This window comes from Molossus molossus, unplaced genomic scaffold (assembly GCF_014108415.1).
Source record: "Molossus molossus isolate mMolMol1 unplaced genomic scaffold, mMolMol1.p scaffold_m16_p_11, whole genome shotgun sequence".
Lineage (NCBI taxonomy): Eukaryota > Metazoa > Chordata > Mammalia > Chiroptera > Molossidae > Molossus > Molossus molossus.
Window position 1 is genome coordinate 14615417 of NW_023425346.1, and position 17119 is coordinate 14632535.

Genomic DNA, 17119 nt, shown 5'->3' on the forward strand with positions numbered 1-17119 from the left:
GGAGCGCACCAATTCCTCCAGTGTGGGTTTCTAGGAGCCAAGAGTCCCTCATTCTTTGGCTCCGGCCACCTCTCCCGCCCTCGGCGGCCTGCCCGCCAGGGCTCCCGGGACCATACCCAGCCTTTACCTCTCTTCCCCCTTCCCCGCGGCTCTCCACCTTGCGCATCCTCTCGCAAGCCCCGGAGCGCACTCGGATGCTCTAACTTCCTGCGGAGTCCATGGAGGAGCGGAGGAGAGCCTGGAACTGGGGCGGGGGAGAGTGGGGAGAGGGAGGCGTGGGAGCCGAGCCGGGGAGGAGGGGCCGGAGGAGCGCCTCCAGGAGCCTCCCTTCCCAGGAGGGCCTGGACGCAGCTGCCAACTCACCTGGTCCGCCGGCTGCGCCTGGCTCGCCCTGGCCCCCGGGGTGGGCTGCTGCTCTTGCTTCATGGCTGTCATCGCCGGCGGCCCTCGTTGGCGCTCACTTCCTTGCGGGCACTTCAGACTCGGGGACTGTCACTTGGCAGCGATCGCATGTCACAGGCGTCCGACGCTCTCCGAATTGGCGGAAAGGAAAGAGGCAGCGACGGGGTGGGGGGAGGGGAAGACGAGCGGCACCAGGCAGGCTCCCCCTTGCAGGATCCCTCCTTCGGCTACCGCGGACCCTCTAACTCCCTACTTCCCCCGCCCCCCACACTCCAAAGCGTAGAAAGGGAAATCAGACACCACCAAGTAGCAAGTTAGTGGCTTGGCGAGCCACCCCTGATCGCGCTCAAGCGACGTCGCGCAGCGCCGAAGGAGCCCGGCTCGCATTCTACTGCAGTCTGCGCCCCCCGCCCGCCCCCGGGGCTCCCCAGCCGCGCTCAGCGCGCCAGGTGGAGCAGCAGGGCGCCGCGCTCCATCACCTCCTGAGCAACTGCAACGCAGGAGAGAGCCCAGCCTGCGAGCGAGCTCCCTACACGTGCGGCCAAGGCTGCGGGGCGCCGCGGGCCCCCTCACCCCCCGCCCCCCGCGGGCTCCAGCTAAAACCCGGAGAAGCGGAGTACGCCCAGGCAAAGCCCTTGGTGCCTCAGCTCTGCCACTGGGCATGCTCCATCGCTCCAAGAAGACAGGGGGCAGCGGGGAATTGGGGGCCCAGAGCTCCGAGGACGCCACCAACATCTGTCAGGAGCCAAGAGGTTGTTCCTAATTATGACCAGAGGCTCTGCACCTCCCGATTTAGGGCAGTGGACAGCCTCCAGCCTGGGTTCCTTGCTGCCTACCTGGTTGAGCCAGTGGATATCAGAAAAAGGTTGATTTAAAATGTTAATTACTAATGACGATATCCCAGAACTCACTTTTCTTTTTTTCTTTTTTTCCTGGACACATAGGAAAACCTTCAAATATTAAGTCCCTTTCCAGCCTTCTCTTAGCTCAACACAATCTCTCCTTCAAAGTTTGCTTATTGAGCACTTATCATGTGCCAAACACACTCTAAGGCTTGGAGGGATTGCAGGGAAAAGAGACCAAAACCGGGCCAAATTTATCAAATCCCCTGCCTGCAGGCACTCTACGTTGTAGTGTGAGTACTGGAGCCTGGAGCAGGAATACAAATGGATGAGTCAAAGTGGCTGTTTGGAACTTGAATTCCTGTGAGTACAATAGAGACACAGTCCATCGGTTTTACCCGGATGAACTAGCACGCGGCTTTCCAGGGGGCTGAAAGGACATGCCCCAAGCAGATGGGCAACAAACAGTACCCAAGTCTTAGGTATAGGTTGGAGGTAGATCAGGAAAGAAAAGGCAGGAGGGAGTTCAATATCGGGATGTTACTGATTCAACACACAGGTGGTGAAGAGGTTGCAGCAGAAGGAACAGAGAATATGGATGGGACAGAGGAGCTAGTAGCCTTGAACTGTTTTATTGACCAAGGACCAGCTCCCTCCACGTGGGAATTACAGTTCAAGAACTAGCCACTTCCCCACCCAGGGGCTCCTGTGGGTCAGCAGGATGTGCTCCTGCTCATTAATTCCTGAAACACGGATTGCCACCTGGTTGTTCACCATATTTGACTACGTTAGGAAAAAAATATATACTGATTTTTTCTTTTTAGAGAGATTGCTTTTCAAAATTAGGTAGTCGACTGAATATTATACGTGACCTATAATAGTGTGTTGGTCTATTTCACCAGAAATAACTTTTTAATACAATTAATTTCACTAATTGAAAAATTAAAAACACGTTTTAAAATAAAACACTGATAAAATAAAATAGCTATTGGGCAGTTTATGCAGCAAATCTGACAATCCAGATTTTCCCTCACATGTAATTTTTCTGCCTTTATAATTTGCTCCTATGTTCTTTTTTTTTTTTTTTTTTTTTTTTTAGTACATTCATCCTTTTCATGTGTTTTCATTTTGGACAATAGACTTGACATCAAGGAATTCACTTTATGTGGAAAGATTTCTGTTGACATCAGACAAGTGTAGACAAGAGGGAATTATTCTTATCCTATTGAGATACTTATTTGAATGAATTCAGCAGTACAACTTGCATCCTTTTTCAGTATTCAGCATAAAATCCACCTTATTTACAATTTAAGATATAAGTTGTTGTATGTTTCATGTATAATGTGATATGTGTGTATTATTTTTTTAAAAGAAGGCTTTTTAAATTTGTTTTCGTCTTTCTGTTTGGGTGTTATTTTTGTCTAAGCTAAGAACATTATTTTATAGCTGTTGGGATCTAAGTCAAGGTCATTAATTAAAACTTAATCACATGTAAACTAATTTTTCCAACTTAAATACGCTACTTTTTAATGTAATGAATTCAATTACAATGTAGGATTTTTTACTTCATTTCTTTTTTTTTTTTTTTTCAGATAGGGGGGAAGGAGAGAGAGAGAGGGAGAGAAACATCGACATGAAAGGTACACATCAAGTGGCTGCTACCTGCACAAACCAACCAGGGCAGGGAACAAACTGCAACCGAGGTACATGCCCTTAGCGGGAACCGAACCCAGGTCTCTCTGGACTGCAGGCCGACGCTCTAACCACTGAGCCAAACCAGCCAGGGCTACTTCATTTCTTATTGAAGAAAAAGTTCTAATGTTCAAGAAAAAAATAAAGGAATATCTTAGATTTTAAGAGAATGTTTACAGCTTAGTGGTGTGTGGTGTCTGACTATAGGTTATCATTTAAAAAACTAAAACATAATTTTATCTTGGATATATACTAACTGATATTTTGCCATGAAATTGAGTTCTTAATGAAAACAGCATAAAACAAAAAACTGCACTCCCTGTATTTCATTTGTGCATCTTGTACCTGGAATGAAATGTAACTGTTGTAAATCTTTAAGTAGGATTCAATAAAGCAATAATACTGTACTGTGTAAACAGACAATCAATCAATAAATAAAACATCAATTTAAAATGAAACATTTACAAATATTTAAAACTACTCAAGAAGATATACCCCTAGAGCAGTATAGGCAAGAGGACCTGACCATAAGTTAGTAGATTGGCATTCCTACCCTAGCTTCGTCCTGGCACGGAGATATGAACCAGACAGAGTAAAGACACTTAAATCCTGACTCTGCTTCCTCACCTAATAAAATTTAAGCATTTAGACAAGATGACTACTAAGATCCCTTCTTTCCCTAAATATCTATAATTATATATTGATTTTATGAATCAAAAACTATCATCTGCATGTTAAATTATTTATATATGTTTAAAATTTAGTGTTAGAAAAATACAAAATAAAATCAATAGATAAGTTAATTACTTCACAAAGAATCCTTAATATCCACCAAACTTCCTCATGCTCTCTAGTTATACATAAGTGTATAGTAACAATTCTTGTCTTGATAATATTTTTTAAATTTAGAAAATTAAAAATTTATTTGCAATCTCATTTCTGAAATTTAAAGATCTGTTGAAAGACAATGTTGTAGAGATTTACAGAATATTTTTGAGTAATTTTCTCATATACTGTCTTTGATGAGGTAACTCATGGACAAGCATACATTACATAACACTTTCACAATGATAAAGTGGTTTCCCTAAGTTTTCTGGAATGGAATCAGACTATCATAACTGCAAAAGACCCAGAGCTATTGTCTACTTTGGGTTATAAATGTCTAAATCTTGCTTGCAATATATGGCCATATTACTCGGGAAGATTTCTACAATTAGACTCCACCACACCCTTCTGAAAATTTTTATTGCTTCAAATCCTAGTTTCAAGTTCCCATGTAGACATTACCCACCATGTTGCTTCCTCAGTATGTTGATTTGTATTTCCGAAGTTACTCAAAAACTTCCTCACATGCAACCTCGTGAACATGGACAAGGTCTTCCTTTCCTTGATACTTGATTCTTTAAAAGTGAGATGTCAATGCCGTACATTTCATTTTACCTAGGATTATGATTATGAATAATTGAGAATAGCTTATGAGATTTAGATAACAATTGATCCATTCAAAAATATCATTAAAATGTTTAAGTGTTATTGACAAACATGAATTGTTCCAGACTATTTAGGTCATATGAGATGCATTTAATCTTCCATATTAAATACTAGACCAGAACCAAAAGAAACCCAGGTTTACTTCAGCAACAACCTGCAGCAAATACAGCCTGGCAAAACTCTGCTGTGTTTGCGAAGATTGCCTTCAGAGTCTGTGAAGCAGGAGAGACTTTCGAGATAAACTCTTCAGTTTCTGATCAATTAGATATGGCTAGGCCTGTAAGAAGCTAGCTGCCTGGAATCTCTCCCTACTTTTTTTTTTTTTCCTTCTCTTTTCTCTCCTTCCTGAGGTAAGTCTGCAGTGTCATGTAAAGGCCACCTTGATGGGGATTTCCCCAGCCTCAGCCAGTACTCTATTGAGTGTCTGTAATGAGCACAGCATTCGGAAGACGGAGTTCATGAGCTGTGCCTACAGAGACCTGGCCTGAAATGTGCCCAATTAGCTTTGCGCAGATCAAGAAATAGCTTTAGTTCACATCTTCTGCTATCATTTGCTTTCGATTTATAAATCACCTCAACTCACCTTAACTGGCTTCTTGAATTCCCCAAAGTGTATGTCATGACAGGGCAGAAATCCACTATGCTGAGGAATCCTCAGAAACAAGCTATATTTTAGAAGCTCTAACCAGTAAACTATACTACAAATTTATTTTAAAGAAAGTAAAAGAAGTACAGGCACTACATATTTAAGTGATATCCTTGTATGCTACTCATACTGTTCTGAAATTCTTTTGGTATTAGTTGTTTTTTAAATATGTTTTTATTGATTTTTTTTTAAGAGCGAGAGGAAGGAAGATAGAAACATCAATGTGAAAAAGAAACATGGATCAGCTGCCTCCTGCATGCCCCACACTGGGGATCGGGCTGGCAACCCGGGCATGTGCCCTGCCTGGGAAATGAACCAGGACATCTCAGTCCATGGGACGATGCTCAATCTCTGAGCCACAGCAGCAGGGCATCTTTTGGCATTAATTTAACTGAACTTTTTGTCAATCTCTGTCTATGGCAGGAAGACTTTCCTGCTGTAAAAATTCATAGCCCAATTATGATCTCTGGTGGAAGCAAGCAGAGTTGCAATATCCTGAGAGTCATTCTTGTTGCTCACTGGAGACCTGAAGCTATTGAAGAAGTAAGTGCTCATTCATACTGATCTTGGTGCTGTACAGACTCCTCAGTTGTTAATGAACATACGTCACATCTTCCTTTATCCCTACAGACCTTCTGTGACATATACAAACAGGACATTAAGATGGGGAAAGAATGCATATGATTGTTCTCATGTAATATTTTCTCTACATGTATTGCTGAATTGTAAAGCCAAAACAACTTGAGAATGTGGGGAATTCACCTGTTATTGTTATTATTTTTACCCACTAGATGCTTGACAGAGCTGTATTTACTGATTTGATTTTCTAAGAGCAATTGTTTAATGAATTTAATTATGTTAATTAACATAGTAAAAAAATTATTTTCTGGCCCTAGCTGGGTACCTCAATTGGTTGAAATGTCAGCCCATACACCAAAAGGTTGTGGGTTTAATTCTCAGTCAGGGCACATACCTAGGTTGTGGGTTCAGTCCTCAATTAGGGTTCAATTGGGAGGAAACTGATCGATGTTTCTCTCTCTCTCTCTCAAAAATCAATAAAGAAACAAATCCTCAGGTGAGGATTAAAACAAAAAACCAAAGACTTTCTGTCTCTTTTAGTTGATATCAGTGGATATTTTTTCCCTAATCTTGACATTTCTTTAGAAATACAATCAGGTTTTATGAATCAGATTCTGTCCACAAATGTCAGAAAGATTGTCAGATATGGAAGAGTTTTTAGAAACGTTGATATAACACTTGTTCTTTTCAGATAGTGAGCCCTGTTTTTTTTTGTTTGTTTTTTTTTTCTTTCTTTTTTTTTTTTTTTTTAGACCTGGTAGCTCTTATTCCCATAAGCAAGACTAGATGTTGTAATAATTCAAAATAACCTCTTTATGTTTGTCCTTGGAACGTATATTATTACTGAGACTTCTCTTACACTAGGACTTCATAATGAATATCTGATTTCTCTCCTCATATAACTCCCCAAAAAGCACAAAGCACATTTTTCATTCAGAGACAGCTTTTATGAATTGAAAGAGAAAACTCCACTGTGGGATCTTCACTAATTTTTGGAGGAAAGGGAGGACTTCCATTTTTCATAACAACTTCACCATGCTTAATTTATTTTGAAGAATTTAGCATTAGATTCAGACTCCCCCAAGAATTTTTCTCTTGAAAACAGGAGTCAATCTAGTCTATGATTGAGGTGAAACCATCCACTGACATCAAAGGGCACTGTTGTCCACCAATTGACTCTCTACCATTGGGAATTATTCTTTTGCCATCTCCAAAGAAAACTGAGGCCAAGGCCCTGGACTCGCAGCCATTCCTTCCACCATACACCGTCAGATTACACAAATATAGTTTCAGGACATTGTGGGATGTGACCTCTATTGAAGTGAAGCACATTAGGATACATTAATTTGGAGATAACAGTTATATTGGCAGTACCACTCCTAATGCATTCTATTTTCCCTCTAATATATAAATTGTATCCTGAGTTTAAGAGAGGAAGAGCTGTACAGGGTAAAATGATGAAGAAATGTTGAAATTGAATACGCTCTTTTGTTGTCTTAAATAGAGTTTATCTGATAAATTTGCACAGTGATATATGGTTACTGGTTCATTACTGAACACTGTTTAACTTTGTTTAACCTTTTAGCCTAGATGGGTTGCCTGCTATTGATGTAGATCAGTTCTTTTAGTCTTATCTGTCTGTCATCTATCTCTATCTATTAGGGAGAATAACTGAGTTGCTCAACATCTTTTTTGTAAATCTAAATATTTACTAAAGTCATATATATTTTTTTCAAATCAAAGAAGAAGGAGAAAAAAGAGGAAGAGATTAAAGAGGGGTGGGAAGATAAAAAGAGGGGAAAGAGCTATAAGAATCTTGGAGCTGTTAGGGATATTAGAATATATTTTCTTTTATATTTTTATTAATGCTGTCATAAATATTATGAAATATCTTAATTCCTATTAGCTAGGTCCTAAATATAGCCTCTGCTGTTGGTTATATTTTATGTATTTGTATACTTTTATAAAGCATAGTCCAAATTTTAATTTCTTAATTCCTCACTTGGTTGATTTATATTTGATATTTTCAATCACTATTAAGTTTACATTCTTGTAATACTTCATCATTTTGCACTTAATAATTAATGGAAAGCATTAATGAAGGAGGTGGAGAGAATCTATAACAAATATCACAGTGTATACAAATCAATGACTAAAGAAATACCCTTTCATCTGCTATTCTATTGAGTCATCAGTGTTTGTACGAGTATTTAATCCTAGTTTATAGGACATCTAAATAGGCTGAGAGGATGGATGAGCAGTTTTCTTCCGTGGTTCCCTCCCTCCCTGTGGAGAGGTCATTAACTCTTCTTAGAGTGGATACCTGACTACACAATTTATGTCTCTTTTCTATGCTAGTTTGCTCAGCATTCTAATTGTCACAAGTGACATCTTATCTTTCCTATTAATCTATAAATTTTGGGGGGAGAGAAAACCTGTTGGAGACTGAGTCACACTTTATGTGTATGCAGGGTGTGGGTAAAAAGCTGTATCGGTCTCTTTGCTTAAAAAATAATAATTCTTTGAAAAAAAGAATTATTTTTTTTTTTTTTACTCTCCCAATAGTAACTCCTCTCAGCATCTCCTATGAACCTGTATTTTTTCTTTTTAATTGATTGAACAGGGTCACCCAAGGGGAATATATTTTTTTCTGTCTCTCTATTGCATTAGAATAGTTCACATTTCTCTATTTGACATGTAGAAATTATAATCTTGATTTTCTTCTGTTCTTCTAATGCTGGATAGAGGTAAAAGCTCACCAGATCTTGTTGAGTTCCAAAGCATTAAGTAAAGGCCAGATAAAATTGGAATTTTTCACTGCTTATGAGCAGTAGCATGTGTTATAAAATGCTAAACCTCTAGTGCTCAAAACTCACAGGAAAAAATAAATTTGGAGATAACAGTTATATTGGCAGTACCACTCCTAATGCATTCTATTTTCCCTCTAATATATAAATTGTATCCTGAGTTTAAGAGAGGAAGAATTGTACTGGGTAAAATGATGAAGAAATGTTGAAATTGAATACGCTGTTTTGTTGTCTTAAATAGAGTTTATCTGATAAATTTGCACAGTGATATATGGTTACTAGAACTAGTGAGGGTGATTCCAATATAAGGTATAAAAATGTTGAATTACTATATTATATACATGAAACTATAACTGATACAATATTGTATACTAACCATACTTAAAAATAAATAAATAAATAAATAAATAAATAAATAAATAAAGCTTAAATTTCTATAACCCACCTATGTAATGCCAAAAATATCACAAGATCAATAGAATTGTCTAGGATTATGCCGAATCTCAGAGCATAGTTATTTTTGCTTTGCATCCTTGGCACACATTGTAAGTAAGCTTATTTACTAGTTGTTTTGGACCACATATTTAAAAAAATAGATACAAGAAATTGCTATTGGATGGGATTCACAGGTAATAACATGAAGGAAAATATACACACTCTTATAGAAATGAAAGAAAGAGGACAATTGAACCTCCACTTAAAGTCATAGAAGAACTTAGTACCATTTAGGGGGTGGGGTGAGGGAGAGGCAAACATCCCTAGCTCAATAAGATCTTAGAGTATAACCATATCAGTATATTTGATGTTCAAAATGAGGATTTTTCAAAAACTAAAATCAGGCTTAGTAAACTTTCTTTAAAAGATAGAGTAATTTGGGGAAGATGGATGGTGGTGATGCCAGTGTGGGTTTAGACTAGAAAGAGAACTAGGTATCAAAACCAAACCACAACATTTACATGTTTAGATAACAAAATAGCTCTAGTGCCCTTGGTAGTTATGTGAGAGAAAGCAGAGGGAAGCAATAGTGCAACTGACAGAACTGTCAATCCCCAAATATGCAAAGAATGAACCCCCAAATAGTACATATTCCCCAACAGCACAATAGATCAACATAAGAATTCAGTGGAACTAGCAGAGGGTTGTGCATTCCTACAGTGAGTAAAGGGGGCTTTGTTGAGAATTGATTTTCCATTGACCTCTCAGATTTCTGCATGTCTTACTAGCAAGAAATGGTCTTTTGTTCTAGAATATCTTTTTGAAAAAAAGTTATACAGAAGTTATCCTGGAAAGAGAACACTGTCCCCCCTCTGGGGCAAATAAAGTTTTTTACAATCTTGGAAGATAAATATTGTGCCCCTCTCCAGGTCAAAGGGTAGGTATGCTCACTCTTCAGTATATATAAGATAATGTCCCCCCAAGCTCCCCCCCCCCCCAGAACAGAAGGAAGAGATGCTTACTTATAATAAAAGATTTTGGTTCTTTAAGCACAGGGATCCTCTTCTACACAGCAACCCACTGTGTGAGAAGGCATCTCTCTGGATCTAATCATTCACCCCATGGGACTTGGAGACAAGGAGAGCTCATTCAGATATGGTGATGTTTATGCTATTTGTTGTACCACGAGTAGTAAAGTTCTTTATTTCTGACCCAGGAATTCCATGTCTTTTAAAAATATTCATAAAACTGGTAGATTATTTAGCTAGCTTGTAAGCCATGTGAAATCACAAACATTTCATAGTTCTTAATAGGCTAATATCAATGCACAAGGTAGCTGAGCAGCCTAGACCCTCTGAACTCTTATCATTGATCTGCCTGGGTTCTTTCCTACACAGGACCTCATACTGAGGAAAAACTAGACATGGATTCAAAAGTGAACAGAACAGAGGTAATAGAGATGAAAGAAAGGGAAAACCCAGACAAAAGGTGAGCAGATCCAGAAAATCTAAGAGCACAGACCATCATATATATATATATATATATATATATATATATATATATATATATATATTTTAATACCACATAAAAACAAAAAAAATATCTCCTTGAAGTTGAAAAGCCTATCTGAACTTTAACTACCTAAACTTTAAGAAAACTAAATTCACATTAAAGTGATCAACAGAAAACTATCACAGTCAAATACCACATATAGTTTAGCCTTAAAAGCAAAGTTGTTACAAGAACAAAACAAAACAAAAATAGAATTCTGTCCCAGTAGACTAGGGATTTACAAACTATAACCCATAAACCAAATCCAGCCTTCTTGCTGCTTTTATAAATAAAGTTTTATTGCAACATAGTCATGCTTATCATTTACATATTGCCCTGAAGGTTTTCAAGATACAATGGCAGTGTTAAGCATTTGTGACATAAAACATATGGCCTGCAAAGTGTAAAATATTTACTCTCTTGTAACTTAAGGAAGTTTGCCAACTTCTGTTGTTGACAAAGAAAAGTTGCCAAAAATCATGCCCCCCAAAATTTTTAACTATAACATATTTCAAAATGAGCTAAAGTACATTAATAAAATCATGCCATATATGAAAAAAACATTAATCAAAATTAGAAAAACTCAGAAATAAAGAGACAAAACTCAAGAAACAATTAGACATTTTTAAAAAGGCATGTTAGAAATAAAGACTAATTTAGGAGACATATAAGAGCCATTAATTGCAACAAATGATACTCGAAGGAAATCAAGGTGGGAAGAAGATTTTATAAAACAAAAAGAAGTGGAGAAAGAAATAAAGATGTTCAGAAGAAAGCAGCTCATATTATAGATGTCAAAGATCTAACTAATTTTTTTTTTTTTTTTTTTCCCACAGCAGCACTTTATCTTAGGGGAAAAATGAAGTTATATATTTAAGATATTCAAGAAAACAAAATGTGGCCCAGGAATTTTGTATGTTTATCTATATTAATATTGAACTATAACATGATATTCTTCTTATCTAATTCTCTTTTTTCTCTCTCTGCTTTTCACAATGGTTAAGCCTGTATTTCTCCACCCTGGGGCAAACCCAATAAGGCAAGTGGCCCAAGTTCTTCAACATGTACATTTTCAGAAAGAGAATAGGAGTTGTTGGTTGGGGAGTAGGGGAAGGAATAAATTGCTGATTGAAATGGAGTTTAAAAAATATAACAATTTGAAAATTAGTGACTATTAACAAAAACTGTGCCTCAGAATTCACACTTAAGTGATAAACTATAAAGAAATACAAGGAAATGATTACTGTAAAAGTCAGGACGGTGTTTACTTTTGGAGGGAGAAAGCACAGGACATATGAAGGAGGCTTCTGGGAGGCTAGCAATGTTTTATTCTTTGACACGGGTGGTGGTGAAAATGGTATTTGCTTTATAATAATTTTGAGTGATTTCCTGTCATCCGTGTTTTACTTTAAAATAAATTAAAAAAAAAATACCTAATAGAGTTCTTGGCTATTAGCAAACACTCAATAAAGGGTGACTATTGAATAAAAATAAAAAGTAGGGATTACATTTAGAACAGTTTCTTCCCAGTTTTTTTTTTTTTTTTTTTTTAATGTGATAGTAAACCTTCATCCAGCATCATGATCTCTCTCCAATGTATGTACAGCTACAAAATTGCTCCTGCCTTTCCCAAATATGTCTTTAGCATTGGAAATAGAATGCTACTTTGTTTAGGCTTTAGAACTCCTCAGAGTCAGCAAACACTAAGAAAGACAAGAGGTTGTCAGGGGAAAGCACTCCTGTTTTACCAGGGCTCTTCATGGAAAGGCTGTTAACTCATTTGCATGCTATTACATATCACACAGGCTTAGCCTGCGTTGGCACCATGGAGAACATTGTAGACTGTGGCCTATTTGTTCAATTCCAAATTTATATGGAAAAAGCAGTGAGTCCCAGTTGGATCCCACTCTTTCTTATTGATTGCAGAACTACACAAGCTGTATGATGTAGAGAGTAATTAATGCTCTTCCTTGCAGGATTTGTGCTTCAGGTGTCTACGCCTCTTGCCTTCCTAAACTCAGTAACATGCTTCTTGATAGGGCTGTAGTCCTCAGTCTGTAATTTTCCAGCTAGACATTGGCATGTAGTTGCAATTCAATCCGAGCTTCAGTTCGTATTAGAAGGATGCCTTCTCCTCGCTTGTGTCCAAATTTCTGCCTTATGTAGCACCTGCCTAGGTTTTGTTTTTGTTTTTGTTTTTATCCTCACCCGAGGACATTTTTTCATTTTTTGTTCAGATAGAGGGGGAGGAAGAGAGAGAGAGAGAGAAACATCGAAGCGAAAGGGACAGATCCAGTGTCTGCCACTTGCACGACCCAATCAGGGCCAGGGACAAACTGCAAACGAGGTACATGCCCTTAGTGGGAACCGAACCCAGGTCTCTCTGGACCGCTGGCCAATGCTCTAACTGCTGAGCCAAACCAGCCAGGGCTGTAGCACCCACCCTGGAACTATCTTTACTCACATTGTGAAGTCTTGTCACAGTGAGCTGTATCTGAGGGTCCATCAGGATTCTTCCCTCTGCCAAGGAGTGACGAAATCTCTGAATTTGTGAGTCCTTGTGAAGAACTCCCTCCAAAAGCACATTTTCCACCTAAAAATGTTTGCAAATTTATCTAGACCACTCATCGAAGCCATCATCGCTAACTTCAGTGAAAAGTGATTTTCTCTGTTTTCCATTCCTAGAGTACTTAATTTCTACATCATGCATTTGTCACATACCATTTACTTCCTTGTACCATTATCTATCACACTTGCATTCTAGCAGTTTTTCCACTCCACTACTCTATTGAGTCCTTTCCCATCTTTGAATTTTTCCTGTGAATAATAATAGTGAAAATAAAAATAGCTCATATTCATTGACTGCCTAATGTAAATCAGGCACTGTCCAATGCTTCTAATGCAATAATTCTCCAGGGTAAATGGTATCCCTACCTCCATTTAGAATTATGTAAGCCAATGCTTTAAAGGTGATATCCAAGTTTCCACACCTATTTAGAAAAATAACAAGGATTTGAACTCAGTCTTATTGCAAATATCCTTAATAATGCCTTGTCTTGGATCAAAAGCCACAAAGAACAGGTTTCTATTTAATTTAATCCACAAGGTTTCATAGAGTGCCTGGCTTAAAATTACTGTTTAATTAACAATAAACTGTGTGTGTTTGATTTGAATGGAGACTACAGCTGAGAAATCAAGAGAAGACAGAGACTCAGAGAGGCAGCAATGGATGAATTAGCGATGATCATTAAAAGCAAAAACATGCCATTAGAGACCAAGGCTAAGATTATCCACATCCTTGTATTCCCAGTGACTAGATATGGATGTGAAAGTTGGAGAGTGAAGAAGGCGTAGAGGGAAAACACCAATTCATTTGAAATGTGGTTTTGGAGGAGATCTCTGCATAAACCCTAGCCCACCAGAAAGATGAACAAGTGGGTCCTATGGCAAATTAAGCCTGAAATGTCACTGGAGGCAAAAATGACAACACTGAAGCTGTCCTACTTTGGGCACATCACGAGAAGGCAAGTTCTTTGGAAAAGACAATGATTCTGGAAAAAATAAAAGACAGCAGGAAAAGAGGAAGACCAGATATGAGATGGGTCGACTTTATAATAGAAACCAGAGGCTTGTCTACAGGAGCTGAGCAAGGATGTTGAGGACATTGTGGACGTCATTCATTCATAAGGTCACCAAGAGTCAGAGCTGATTCAACAGTGGGTAACACACCCCATACACATATGAAATTTAAAAAGCAATAAATGGATTTATATAGGTAGATAAATCTATCATAACACTAGTAGTATTTCTATAATCATTATGCAATCTGTCTAGCACAGAGAAATACATAGTAGTTGTTCAATAGGATATCTCTTCTTTTCCTATTATTAAAATAATCTCTATGCTATCATGATTTTTATTGTAAATATTGATTTTATTCAGTCTTTCTCATTCAGAAATATTATTTCAAAATCGGTATCTAAGTGAGAGAAACTTACTTTTTTTTTTTTTTTTTTAATAAACTGTACCCAAATGCTTACACTGATAATAAGAATCTTTGGTAGAAAATTTCAAATACACATTTTAAAAAATGTGGTGAAAAGGTTTTATATTAGTTTCTAATCAGAGAACACAGTGAATTATTATTCATCTATATTTAAGTTATTATCTCATTGTTTCCAGTAGAATTTATTTTATATAAATAATTGATTTCTTTAAATATGCTTTAACAAAAAATGCATGAAGTAATATACAAACAGAATATGGAAACTTCTTGGACTTTGAGCAATGCTATCATGACAGTGTAGTGGTTCTAGTCCTGGGTGTAACTCAGGCTCCTCCACTCCAGAGCCTCACTGTGAAGGTTCTGATGTAACAGGGTGGTATCCAGGAGTCTTAATTTTTTTTTCTTTATTGATCTCAGAGAGAGAGGAAGGGAGAGGAAAAGAAAGGTAGAAACATCGATGAGAGAAAACATCAGTTGGCCACATCCTGCATGCCCCCTGAAAAACCCATAACAGATTTTGAGTCAGAAAAATTAAGAGTCCCAGATTCACCATTTACTTGCAATGTACTAACTTGTCTAAGCTTTGTTTTCCCTTTCTGCAAAATGCCTAATAATAATGGCTTCTGACTCATAGGGTTGTGAGAAAATATATGAAAAGTGTTTGGCTTGGTACATAAAGAGTAATAATTAATGTTAGCAAGTAGTGGTAGTGGTGATATTAGCAGCTGTTGAAATGAAGGCGTTCTCAACATCATAGAACATTGGGGAATTACAGATTAAAGGTGCAATGATGTACTTCTACACACCTCTTAGAATGGCAAAAATCCAAGGAGCTGACAACACCAAATACTGGTGAGGATATGGAGCAAAAGGAACTCTTACTCACTGCTGGTGGAATACAAAACAGCACAGCTGCTCTGGGAGACAGTTTGACAGTTTCCTACAAAAGTAAATATACTCTTAACATACAATTCAACAATCACACTCCTTAGTTCTTACTCAAATGAGCCTAAAATTTATGTCTATAGAAAAACCTGCAGGCAGATATTTATAACAGCTTTATTCATAATTGCTAAAACTTGCAAATAACCAAGATGCTGTTTAGTAGGCAAATGGATGAATAAACTGTGCTACATTCATACAGTGATTGTTATACAATGATTTAAAAAAGTGAGCTACCATGCCGTGAAAACACATTGAGGAACCTGAAGTTCATATTGGTAAGTGAAATTAGCCAATCAAAAAAGTTTACACGGTGTATAATTCCAACTATGTGACATTCTGAAAAAGATAAAGCTATGGAGGCAGTACACAGATCAGTGGTTGTTAGATATTTGAGGGAGATGGAGAGAGGAATGAATAACTGGAGCAACTGATTTTTAGGGCAGTGCCACTATTCTGTATGATACTGCATCAGTGGACATAGGTCATTATACATTTGTCAAAACCCATAACATACATGGCACAAAGAGTGACCCCTAAAATCAACTATTGCAGTTAGTTAATAATGGTATATTAATATTGGCTCTTCATTTGTAACAAGTATGCCATATTAATATGAGATTTTAATAGTGGGGGACTTGGGTATTTGGGGCAGGTGTGGGGCATATGGGAACTCTCTCTACTTTTCACTCAATTTTTCTATGAACTTAAAATTGCTTTTTAGAACAAAGTCATTAATTACAAAACACAATAAGACAAAAAATTAGATATTATTTGCTTGCTTAAATATCAAAACTTGAAATTGAAGAAAGAAGACTCGCTTCAAACTAAGACTGTGCTTGCTCTAGGTGAAAAATACACAACTGGAAATTTGAAGACTTAGTAGAAAAAAAGAAGGAAGGAAGGAAAGTAGGAAAGAAGGAAGGAAGGAAGGAGGGAAGGAAGGAAGGAAGGAAGGAAGGAAGGAAGGAAGGAAGGAAGGAAGGAAGGAAGGAAGGAAGGGGAAAAGGGAGGGAAGGAAGGAACCTATCTCATTAATATATCCTATCTCATTAATACATTTGTTTTTAATCCTCACCTGAGGACATGCTTTAATTGATTTTACAGAGAGAGGGAGGGAGACAGAGAGAGAGAGAGAGAGAGAGAGAGAGAGAGAGAGAGAGAGAGAGATATTGATGGGTCTCCCATATACGCCCAGACCGGAAATCCAACTGAGACCATTTGGTGTACATACAGGATGACACTCTAATCAACTGAGCCACCCTGCCAGAGCTTATTAAAACATTTTATATTGACTACTAATTGAAATAATAATATGTTGGATTCAATTAAATATATTATTAAAATGGACTTTATATATATGTTTTATTTTTATAGTGTCATTATTAAAATTATATATGCCTCACATTGAATTTCTATGGGACAATACTAATCTATGAATACTTAGCAAAGTTTCTGGCATATAATAGTCCTTCCAATGTCTTTTAGACACTCATCAGTGTCCTGACTTTTCTGTAATAATCTGTCATTATTTTTCCTAATTATAGTCAAAATATCTTTTTTATTGTTACTCTTTTTCCTTGATGAGTTCTAATAAAAATTTAAGGCCAGTTTAATTCACTGGATTTCACCCCAGTTCTCCATCCACTCTTACAATTGAAATTTTCCAATCACCATCTCTGGGCTGAGGTCACCGACAGAGTCCCTACTGGTAACGTGCCAATAT

General features: G+C 37.7%; 1 protein-coding gene across 6 annotated transcripts in view; it reads right to left on the reverse strand.

Moving 5' to 3' along the window:
* DPP10 (dipeptidyl peptidase like 10) overlaps positions 1 to 17119 on the reverse strand; it is a 1561433-nt gene that overhangs the window by 784457 nt on the left and 759857 nt on the right. Inside the window, exon 1 of one of the 6 annotated variants that reach the window (XM_036253733.1) lies at positions 364 to 450. The exons of 3 other annotated variants lie outside the window; for them this stretch is intronic. In XM_036253733.1, coding sequence (XP_036109626.1) covers positions 364 to 435 — 72 coding nt within the window. In that variant the 5' untranslated portion in view covers positions 436 to 450. Of the gene's footprint in view, positions 1 to 127; positions 290 to 363; positions 451 to 17119 lie in introns of those variants that run through there. 2 more of the 6 variants (XM_036253735.1, XM_036253737.1) reach the window with 2 other exon arrangements.